Source organism: Canis lupus, chromosome 7, assembly GCF_011100685.1.
Source record: "Canis lupus familiaris isolate Mischka breed German Shepherd chromosome 7, alternate assembly UU_Cfam_GSD_1.0, whole genome shotgun sequence".
Classification (NCBI taxonomy): Eukaryota; Metazoa; Chordata; class Mammalia; order Carnivora; family Canidae; genus Canis; species Canis lupus.
Window position 1 is genome coordinate 40,466,858 of NC_049228.1, and position 12,068 is coordinate 40,478,925.

General features: G+C 47.1%; 1 protein-coding gene across 1 annotated transcript; it reads left to right on the forward strand.

Annotated features, from left to right (window-relative positions):
• The first annotated feature begins 793 nt into the window (after positions 1 to 793).
• On the forward strand, positions 794 to 11,128 carry CD5L (CD5 molecule like). The gene is given in 6 exon segments (NM_001308534.1): positions 794 to 911; positions 3,303 to 3,329; positions 6,416 to 6,736; positions 7,777 to 8,094; positions 8,822 to 9,142; positions 10,200 to 11,128. Coding segments are annotated over 6 exon segments (1,023 nt in total). The 5' UTR covers positions 794 to 883; the 3' UTR covers positions 10,208 to 11,128.
• The last annotated feature ends 940 nt before the right edge of the window (positions 11,129 to 12,068 follow it).

Below are 12,068 nucleotides of genomic sequence, written 5' to 3' on the forward strand. Positions count from 1 at the left end.
CCCTTTGAGGAGTGGTGGGAGCAATGTTAGCCTATAGAGTTGAGTGCTTCCATAGTGTTGAATAGTTCTTGATGCACAGTGGTGCTTAGTAACAAGGCTGCAGGAAAAAACTGGGGGTCTTACTGTTCAACTGCATCCATCAGATCCTGGTCCTAAGAATGACTTGGTTTCATTACCACAGGAACTTCTTTCCACTCAGCTTCCGAAGGTTTGATAAACCAGGACAGAGACAGGAGAAGAACAGATCCATGGACTAAGCCCTCTGCTTCGCTCTGGAAAAGCTGGTTTGAAGGAAAAGCCAGCCCGAGATGCAGAAATTGACAACTTGACTCTGGATTATGGTGCCTCCAAGGGCAACTGTAGATTTATTCTACAATCTCTAGCGTCTCCATTCTCCAGGAACTTCCATCTGAGGTGAAGGAATCAAAGTTGGTCTATTGCTCCTCATGAACCACATGTGGAGGTCAAGTGTGGTCTCATCTTTGAAGATAACATGGCCCCATTCTGGGTACTGACCTTCCCTTGTGAGAGCTGTTTGCCCCGTTTATGCAGTGAAGGGACTGAAGCAGAGGTGGATGGAACTGGGATACCACAGAACCAGGCCAGGCCAGCCTGGGGCTTTCTGTAGTTTCCTTTTATTTTCTGCATCTTTCTGCCCAGTTCCGGTCACCTCCCTTCCTCTGGGGATATGCTGAGCTCAGCAAATCCAGCTCCACCCATCGGCTTCTGGTCATCTGATAATGCTTCTGATAATGCTTCTGCTGCAGATAGGACCTGCTTCTCTCTGTCCTGCTGGCACACTTGTGGCCAAAGCTGACTATTGCTGCTCTGTGGCTTCCTCCCAGCCTCAGATTTTAGGTCAGCATCTCCAGCAGCCTGGCTCATGGCTCTGCTCTTCTCCTTGATCCTCGGTGAGTATCTCTGCCCCTGCTGGCTGAGGCTTCAGAGTCTGCCCACAACTTTCATCAGAAGAGCGCTCTCCCTGTCAAGCTGGTGGGGTTTTCAAGGCACAGCTTCTCCTGCTCTCCTGCCTTCTCTATAACTGGCAATTTCTAAACTTAATCTATGCCTAATTTATAATTTACTTTGATCACCAGGGTTTTTTTCTATTTTCTTTTATTGAACTGACAAATTTATTATAGTTTTTTCCTATTTCCCTTTTAAATAAATTTCCCTAAGTGCATTCTTTATAAAAAGACAAGTGAACTGCAAGACAAATCCCTTTCACAGATCACACTGTCCAGTTTCCTCTCAAAAGTGTTTTGTATAACATTTCCTTAGGGTACACCCAGATTAATTTACAGTAAATGGGGATTTTGGAGTCAAAGGGATCTGAGTTTCAATCCTTGTTCTTTGATTTCTTAGCTGTCTGAATGATTAAATTACCCTCCCTCTCTGGAATCCTATTTTCATCTGTGAAATGAAGATAATATTATGTTCTTCAGAGACTTGTTAGGAGACTTTTCATTAGATAATGTGAGCTTGGGGCACCTAACAATGCCTACTAGGTCCCTTCCCTAATCAGTCACATCCATTTTATTGTCTGTTTTTTTTTTTAATTTAAAAATTTTTTAATGTATTTTTTTATTGAAGTTCGATTTGCCAACACATAGTATAACACCCAGCGCTCATCCCATCCAGTGCTCTGCTCAGTGCCCATCACCCAGTCACCCCATCCCCCTGCCAACCTCCCCTTCCACTACTCCTTGTTCGTTTCCCAGAGTTAGGAGTCTCTCATGTTCTGTCATCCTCACTGATATTGTCTTGATAATTCGATGCATCACCAAAGCCCACATTGATTGGGCATTTATGTGCTCTCTGCAGGGGGCTATGTTCCTAAACACTGATGCATCCCCTGTATCACCTGAAAGCTAGTCCTGCCCCATCAGAAGCATCCTATCACCTCTCCCCAGCTTTCCTTCAGCCTCACCGCCTTCATGAAACCTCTCTGGTCTAGCTACCCATAGTCATCCACCCCGCTCGAGAGTTTTCAAGTCACTCTTGGGCTCTATCATTTTCATACCTGCATATCAGGCTTGACACCCTCAGTTTCCTTTGCATGAGCATAGGCTTTGTGGTCTTTACTAAACGCATGGGGTGTTATGTGTAATATAAACTTGAGATTTAGACAGTTATAGACAAGGTCTCACTGAGTCTAAGAGTGGCCACATTCTGAAGATTATGGACATAGGGTTGTTTAGAAATTATTTGGAAACAAAGAGAAGGAAATATTCCAGAACAATCCACTGAAATTCTTGGATTTGCCTGAAAGGCTCCAGACAAAAGATCTCCTTCAGAAATATTCCATAAGATATGGTGAGGGCCATGTCAATTCTGTCTGCAGTTCAGAATACCTAGGGCCTTGGGGAGCAGTGATGGACACAGGGCTCAGGACTCTTGGCGGCATTAGAAGGAAGCCTAATGAAGAGAGGAGCCCAATCACTCAGAGGTCTTATAGGAGAAACTATGATGCCCTATGATGTGCTGGTGCTTAAGCCTGAGGGTTTGGAACCAAATGTAGAGCTGCTTTCTGGCCTGTTGATTAGGGGTCAGCAAATTACAACATACAAGCTAAGAATGGTTTTTATCTCTCTAAATAATGGGGTAAAAATCAAAAGAAGAATAGTATTTTGTGACAGGGAAATCTAAATTTCAGTGTCCATAAACAAAGGTTTATTGTAGCAAGGCCATGTTCATTCATACCCATATATATACATGGCTGCTCTCATGCTACAGTGACAGAGACGGTGGTGGTAACAGAGACCATGTAGTTACAAAGCCCAAGTTATTTAAGGTATGGCCCTTTACAGAAAAAGTGTGCTGGCTGTAGTCTGAATGCAGTGCCAATGGTACAGACAAATCCTGCCATTTCCCCAGCTCCATGCTGCCCCCATGGCATTGCTGTCCTCCACATCAGAGCCCTCCTGGTGGCCCCCCACACGCCTTCCTGTGGAGCCCAGAGGCTGCACACCACCCCTCCACTTCAGGCAGTAACTGATCAATTTAATTGGCTAGAATAGAAAGTGAAGCTATCCATGCCTGGGGCAGGGCAACATCTCGTGTACAAGGAACACGTTGGGCTGTAGTAAAATTGGTCTTTGTGGTTCCAGTCAGTGTCCATGTGTCCTTCGGGGCTGGTCATTGCAGGAGTAGGTATCCCTAGGACTGACTTTGGAGGCTCTGTACCCAGCACTCTAGCTTCCCCACAAAGTCTAGCAAAGACTTTCTAGAGAGTTGTGTTGTTTGAACAAAGCCTTGGGATTGATCATATGATCTCACTTGCTTTCTTCTTCCCTCCTCAGCCATTTGCACTGGACCTGGCCTCTTAGGTAAGACTTTGTGGGGTCCTGAGAAGGAGGCCTCCAAGCTCTGGGGATGGAAAACTTGAAGCTTCCTGAGGACATGGGGAGAGGCTCTAGTTCAATAAAATCTTAGTAGATTTCTTCTCCGGTTTTTCAATCCACCCACTCTGTTTATGTAGGTGGGTTTCCACCTCCAGAGTCTGGAAGGGATTGTGGTGATGTTTCCTGCAGGAGGATTCCTTTCCATTTGGTCTCTGTGGCCTAAAACTCTTGGCCATCTCCAAGTAACAAACAAACGGCTTTGTTTGGAGCTCAGAATGTACCTTCCTTCCTTGTAGGCATATCTGAGAGAGGAACTTCCTTTGCCCTGACGGGTTCTACCTGAAAGGCACTTTTGAACTAGAAACACATCTAGTTGTGTGCAGCATGTGGGGTGATCAGCAGTGGGCAGGCTGGATTTCAGTCTCCACTGACCACCTGTGTGAGGGGTCCTTGGACCATGTACAAGCTGCACAGATAGGCCTATCAAGAGGAAGGCTATGATCTCCAGACTCAAGGGGGTGCTGATTGTGGACTATCAGTTTCTTATACATTATCCCATTGGTCCTCTTTCTCTTGATGGTAGAGGCTTTACCAGAGAAGAAGAGCAGCCACAAACTCTGGTGTGGACATGGGGGACCCCATACCAATGAGATGCAATTCAACTCTTTCAGGAGTGCTGCTTTGGGTTCTTAGTCTAACCATTAGATTACATGGTCTTTTTCCTGTGGTGTCAGGGCTGTCCTCACTGCTTGTACAGGGACCACTGCTCTCCAGCTTTCTCATGGCCTAGGTCTTGCTTCTCCACCCCTGCTCTTGAGTGGTGAGCCAATAAAGTAGGCTTGAGGACACTGCCCAGGAGGCAGCTGTCTCAACTGAACTTTCCGCCCTTCTCTCTGGCTTTCAAATCTCTTCTCAGCTGGATTTCTTTGATACTTAGGCTGTTTCTTTCTTACATATTTCTTCTTTCCTAGGAGGTGTTCTAATCGTCCTTTCCATGGAAAAGAAAACTCATTTAAAGCCCAAATTTTACAATTCAAAATCAGATAACATGCGCATGATTGTGATAGCTGGTGTATCCTGGAGTACACAACCATGCCTGCCTAAATGCTAATCTTGCAATGACCCAAATGCTATTCCTGGGTGACTCCTCTTGAGTTATTTACAGTCTGTAAACTTAGCAAAAATGAAAACTCTTCTTAGTTTTTTGTAGTTAAATTTTAAAATCTATTTCTAGTCTCCATTCCTCATTTTGCTTCCCACAAAAAACACATGGAAGAAAAGAAGACACAAAAACAAATGAACAAACCAAATGTCAACTTCCAATGTACTTTAACATCACCCAAGTCAGTGTTTTCTCACTCAGCAACTTCTTCTGGTGTTGATTCCAGGTTTTAGGGAGTTTGTGCAGAGCTGAGACAAGGTAGGCAGTGGAAGATTTGGCCCTTCAAAGTCATTACATTAGTGCAGGTGCCTGAGTCACCCACATGTCCCACGTAGTTATAGGTGACATTGTTAGGGTAAGTCACAGACCAGCAGTCACATGTGACTCCTCCATGTGCCCCAGACCTGTCTGTCTAGTGCTTTATCCTGGCTTCTCACTTCAGGCTCTTGAAGGGAGCTGAGAGCATAACCACATACATGTTCAACATGCACAAAGCCCAGCACACCTTCTGTAAGAGATGTGGTGTTCAAATTTTTACACTCCCCACTCAAATCCTGGCGGCTTCAGGATCACCCCACACTGCCTAGATGAGGGCATTGTGTGGAGTGTGGTCATTGAGGAGTTCAGTGGGATCAGTTGGGAAAAGGCCATGAAGGAGAACAAGACCATCAAGAACACGTCTAAAGAGTGAGCTCCTACTTCTCCCTTCCCGAAAAGGAGGAACAATTGGGGCCAGTAGCCATGCTGTGCTGTCCCTGCTGTACCCTGGTTGGTGCCTGTGAATGTAGCTCACCCAGGCCACTGGTCCATCTCTGCAGTTTGCTCAGCTACCAGCTTCTTTATGCAGCTCTTTGTCCTTTCAGCCTAGATTCTGATGTAGCCTGTTCGACATCCTTTCTCTTCTTGACTTTTGTGTGATCTTTTAAAAGAATAAATATCTTTATGTGGAAAAAATAAAGGCCATGGAGGCATGGCCTATTCAGCTCTTCTGTATCATGCTGTCACTCAGGGGTTGCCAGAGACCTTGTAAGGTTGCCCGACACCTTTTAAATATTATATCCTGGAGGGCAACAGTGCTGACTATCTTGTTCATTGCTGTTCTCTAAGTTTATAACCCAATACCTGGAATGGAGTATGTGCTCAACAAAACTGTGCTGCCTGATAGGCTCTTCTCTGCTCTCCCACAACCATCTTTACTCTATGTCTTTGTCTTGGTGGAAGAGGAAGAGGATTTCCATTACCCTTTTCCACCCTCAGAGTTATAGTCAGGAAGCAGAAACATGTCCTAGATTCCTCAGAACTTATCTGGAGGCTATAGGGAGACTGTCTCCTACCCCAAGCCCTGATACCCTCAAGATATGAATTTGATGCATCAAAGCTCTGACCCATCCTTCACCCACTGTTCTCTGCATTCCTCTGAGCTGGGTTCTTGGATGCGGGAAGATGTGGTAAAAAGCAACAAGGATAAAAAAAAAAAAAGAAGAAGAAGAAGCAACAAGGATGGGTAGGGGGATCATGGATATTAGGAGAGAAAGAGAGTCAGGTTGTTCAGCTAAAATTATTCCTAGACACTCTGCCTCAGTCTGGCTGCCACAGGGAAAGACAGAGTCAAGAAGAAGAGACAACCCAACAGAGAACATCACTTGTGTTCTGACTGGGGGCTTCCACTGCTCAACAGTGTGAGCAGGTGTCTGGAAGTAGAGTTTCTTGGCAGGGTAAGTTAAGAGTGGAGCAGAACGAGAACTCAGGGATGGGGTCCTAAAGCTCCTCTCCCTTCACTTCCCTTTTGAGCTCTCCTTTCTCAGCTCCCAATATCCCACACCCTCTATGAGTGGTGGAAGAGTTCCCAGATGCCTGAGTTCTCTCTGGGCTCTTCCAAATGCCCAGCTAAGCTCCCATATCTTTTCAGAGTCTTCGTCCAGAGTGCGGCTGGTGGGAGGTGACCACCGCTGTGAAGGGCGGGTGGAGGTACAACGGTATGGTGAGTGGGGTACCATATGTGATGATGGCTGGGACATAAAAGACGTGGCTGTAGTGTGTCGGGAGCTGGACTGTGGAGTGGCCAAAAGGGCACTCAGTGGTACTTTATTTGGACCACCGACACAACAGCAGCAGAAAATCTTCATCCAACAAGTCAAGTGCCATGGCATGGAAGAGAACCTGTCTCAGTGTGAAGAAGAAGATGCTTTTGACTGCACCCATGATGAGGATGCAGGAGTCGTATGTGGGTGTGAGTACTGCAGCCCCACACTCTGTGCCACCCACCCCGTGGGGCATGCTAACCTGTCTTACCCCCCACTGTGGACTTCACAAGTGGCTAACTAGCTCTTTGCCCTTTGCATCTTATTTTTCTTAATTGTGGGGCATGCAGACAAACATTATCCTTAGTTAGTATTATTCCTGCTCTTTGGTTGAGTTGATACATTCACCTTAATTTTAACCTAAATGAGAGCTTGCTTCTCTCCTTCACACACATACAAGCACACCTAGATCCATCCACCACTAAGTGTTGGTTGAAGAGTATAACCTGTGTGTGGAGTTTGTGGGAGCTATGGGGAAGAAAAGAGCTGGCAAGGTATGTTTCCTGGATTTCAGCCCTAAGAAAACCAAGTACAATGCATGCTTTTCCAGATCTCAAGAGTTCCACCAACTAAAGAGTGGACAAGAGATACTCTTAGGAAACCAACACAACACTTTGCTTTCTGTGCATTAATAATCCCCTCTCTGTGTGAACTTCCCATTAGACTGTGATTTGGTGGAGGCGCTGGTCCATGTCTTTTCTTTGTTTTCCTGCAGACAGGGAAACAGCCATTAAATCTTTATGTCTGATGCTGAGATCTCATTCCTACTGCTTAGAGAGATTGAAGGTTGGGAGCATTCATCCATGATACTTGAGTGATAATGCTGAAAATGAATCAGAAAGTTTTTGGGCTTGGACACATTGTGTATGTTACTATTGCATTTTATTTTTTAAATATCTACACGATCCCTCTACTGTCCTCTTGTGAGGAACAAACAAAAATATGAATTTGAAAATAATTTGAAAAACAAAATGTTACAGAAACAATTAATACACTTGGAACTGAAAAATGACATTCACTCCATTGATTCACTCATCCAACTCTTTCAACAAACATCTATTGGACAATGCTAAGCACTCTAGACACGTTGTACTAAACACCAAGAACAGAGGGATGGTGCCCATGGGGCTCTATTCTGGGAAGATCATGTTCCTGCTTGAACAGACACCTCCTCTTTCCTTTCCCATAGTTCCAGAGAATGTGCGACTGGTTGATGGCCACAAGCGCTGCCAGGGCCGAGTGGAGGTGAAGCAGCAAGGGCAATGGGGCACCGTGTGCAAAGGAAGCTGGAACTTTGCAGCTGCCAAGGTGGTTTGCCAGCAGGTGGGCTGTGGGCGGGCCATACTGACCCGGAAATGCTGCAACAAAGCCACCCAGGGCCAAGGGCCGATCTGGCCGAGAAAGGTGTCATGCTCAGGAAAAGAAATCAGCCTCCAGGATTGCCCTTCTGAAGTTTGGGAAAAGAACAACTGCACCCACGATGAGGACATGTGGGTGGAATGTGAAGGTAAACTCCATGAGTCCAGAGACTGACTAGATTCATTCATGAATTTGATTAAAGAGATTCCATTCAACCAATGTCTATGGAGAGCTAGTTATGCATCAAATGACAGCGACAGAGCCACTTAGTTGTGCTGCTGATCAATTCTTATGTTTTTATGTATTTATTTAAGATTTTTATTAATTTTTTGAGAGAGAGAGTGAGAGAGAGCACATGCAAGGGGAGGGAAGGGGGAGAGAATCCCAAGCAGACTCTGCATGGAGCATGGAGCCCGATGCCGGGCTTGATCTCACGACACTGAGATCATGAACCCAGACAAAATCAAGAACTGGTGCTTAACCAACTGAGCCACTCAGGTGCCCCTCTTGTGTTTTTAAAATGCTAACAATAATGCTTCCCTTTCTACAGGAAAGTGCTTTCAGCAATAGTTAAGTGCCAGATTACTGTGAGCTATTACTATAAGGAAGTCTACATAATAGGAACAGAGCATGCCACTCCATGTATTGTTGAGCTCTTCCATTTTTAAAAACTATTAGAAAGTCATTTGGTAATATTAGACAGAGAACTGGAAGATCCCAGTTAAGGAAAGGGAATTGAGCCACACAGGTGGAAAGAAGATGTAGGCACAGAAACTCAGGGGAGGGTCTTTTGTGCTGATGGGATTTGAATGCAGAGGAGTTTATCCGTCAACCCCTCTGCCTCCCTCCACCCTCCCTCCCTCCTGCACCCGCAGATCCCTTTGACTTGAAGCTGGTAGGAGGAGACAGCCCCTGTGCCGGGAGGCTAGAGGTGCTGCACAAGGGCGAGTGGGGCACTGTCTGTGATGATGACTGGGGAGAAATGGCGGACCAGGTGGTTTGCAGGCAGCTGGGCTGCGGGGCGTCCCTCTCTCCATCTGTCAAATTCCGGAGAAGATTTGGCCCTGGGGTCGGCCGCATCTGGCTGGACGACGTTGCCTGCTCAGGGAATGAACGGTCCCTGGAGCAGTGCCGGCACAGGTTTTGGGGCCATCACAACTGCAAGCACACAGAGGACGTGGCTGTGGTCTGTGCAGGTAAGTCCTGGGTCGGAGCTCATTGGGGGAGGGGAGGGATGGGGGCTTCTGCCACAGTGGTCACCTTCTTCACACTTACTTCACGGGATACAAGTGAAGCATTTGAGCAATAAATAGAAATAATGGTGATATCAATAATAAACCCCATACTGTAGACTTACTGATGTGAGAGTAAGAGAGATTTTAAAAATTAATGGATCAACACCCTTATATTAAACATGAACAAAGTAAGAATCAGAGAAAATAAACAACTTTCCAAATTCATAAAAATTGCTTTGAAGTGATAGAGCAGAACTACAGGGACCAGTCCTGACTCTGAACTCAGGGCTTTTTCTCCCAGATGATCCCAACCCTCACACCTAAATTCTACATCGTGTCACTCCATGGATGGTAGGTGAACCTGTTGGAATGGAGGTGGGGCAGGGGTCTCTTTGGGAATGCCCAAGAGACAGAGTCTTTCCAGACAGTGGGGGTACATAGGCATCTTCAGGGAAGGAAGGAGGAAACTCTGCCTCAACTTGAGCCAGGAAACGCAAATGCAGCCCCTGGGGGCTGAAGCCCAGCTTGGTAAGCATGGTGGGAACGCAGAGCTGCTTGGTTTAAATACCCTGCTGTGGAGCCAGGTGAGGGCTAACGGTTGACCAAGAGCTTGACAGCAGCTAATGCCAAGAAAAGGAGGGATTTAGTCATGGAAGACTATGGTTTGAGCCCTGCGGCTGCCATTTGAGGCTCTGCAATCTTAGTCACTTGACTTCTCAGGACTTCTTTGTTTTCATCTATAAAAGAGAAAGACACTTGTCCCACTTACCTTGAAGAGTTTTGTGTGAGGGTGAGATGTGTTAATATACGTGAACACTGTGTGTGGCAGCTGGCTGAGTAAATCCCTGGGATACAGCACCTGATTCCAACCTGGCTCACATCTGAGTGGGATGTGAGCCCACTTTTCTCTTTCTGCTTCTGGGGCCTGATCTTCTTTCTTAGCCTCTTTGAGTTTTGAGTGAAATAAATCTCTCTGACGCATCTCCATCCTTACTGTACTTTATTCTTCTCTTTACAGAACAGTAGCCTGGCCTACCTGATGCCTGAGCTGACCCCAACAGGCTCCAAGTGTCCCCTACTTCTCATAGGCCCTGATTGGCTGGGTTTGGGCCCTGGGCTGCAGGCTGTACCCACCTCCCGCTCTGCCCCCCAGCAGGAATCTGAACTCTGTGCCCTGCCTTTCCCTAGAGCCAAGCCCTCCTGTCATTGCCTGGAGATGTGAGCTGTGGAATGCCCTCTGCCGGGGAAGATGAGCTCATAGTCCCCCTCTCTTCCCTGAAGGCCACCATAGCAGCTTGGGCCTGTGCTGCCTCTTTTGCCCAGTCTGGGATCCCCAGACTGGTGCTTTGACCAGTGTGGGCCATCACTGGGCACCATCTATGTCTGAAAGAACATGAAAGGAACCAGATCATTATGTGGAACTTGGGGGAGTCTTTCAGCTCTCTTTCTCACACGTGGGGTGATCGCATTGATAGCACCTCACTGTCCTTCTACTCCTTGGTGGCAGCACATTCTTTCAGGAGCAGAGCAGCGTCCTGTAATTCTAGCTGTTTTCACGGTACTTGGAAACAATGGCTCATCCCCTGAATGCCTGTGATTCAACACCTTTGCTGACCCTCCATAATGGCTAGCCGACGTGGATGCCGTTTATCAAGAAGAATCTCACAAATGCATTCTAAATCATCCAGAGAAACACATGTTGGTGATGCGGCCGCCTCTGGAAGGAGGGGAGGCTGAGGCAGAAGAAGGTTGGGGAGGCGGGACTGATGCCTTACGCCAATCAGATGATACCACTTTCACTGTATCTACTCAGACGCTGGCGCCTGCACATCTGGGGCAAGGCACAGTGATGATAAGGAGCCTTCAACTCTGAGGCTAAGCTGAGCACCTGCTTATGCCTGCTTTTCCGCTGCCTAATAAAGCAGACCTCACAGTCTCTACAGCTGCCTTCCGTGCTGTGTGCTCTTCCTGCCACTGGGAAGCAGGTGTGTCAGCTTCTCAGCCACCGCCTTGGGGGCAGCACTGGGTAGGAGAGAGCCTGCCAGCAGTAGGACCAGGTGTGATACAGAGCCCTATCTTCCTCTCTTCCCTGGCACGGGAACATAGAGCACCCTGGTTTCGTAGTAGAGAAGAGAAGGCCTCGACAGACATTTGGGAATCTACCCTGCTTACCCAAAGAGATTTTGCTTTTGTCTGATCAGCTCTCTCTATCTGATGAGGTCTTCCTGATTTTCCCTACAGACTAGTGTCCTGTTCCCTTTACCCCACAGTAGCTGGAATCCAGAGGCTCGCTGAGCTGACTCCACTGGGCCATTGAAAAGCTGTTTTATTCTCAGTAGAGCAAGTAGGCTTGGAATTTCACAAAAGAACTCCCAACTCCCCTTAATTTCTACATAAATCTTTCGTTTGTTTCCATTCCACTAAGTCCCCTGAGAACCAATCAGGATAAAAGTAACAGCTCCTGGAAGAGACACAGTGAATCCTTTCCAGAAGGAAGAGCTGACAGTAGCCTAGATAATCAGTGTCACTGAGGAGGTGATGTCCACAGTGGGCATGGATGAAAGAGTGCATGAGGGCCTGAACGGATGAGCATGGGACACTGGCTGCCAGCGCTCAGACACTGCTGTGTCTTGCTGGACACGCCGCTAGCTTCTCCCAGGTACCTCTTATCAGAAGACACACCAGCCAGCACCCCCAGCCCCTCCTTGACAAAGTCCGCTCACCTCGAGCTCTGCATTCAGGGGAAGTACTGCCCGGGAGGTCAGGGATTGTGAGTTGGTTTACACCTTCTCCTCCAAGAGGTCTCTGACACCTGACTCCTCCTGACCCATGCCAGGGTCCATATCCTCAGGAACTCTGCACTCCTGGGCCACACATGCAGTGTGCG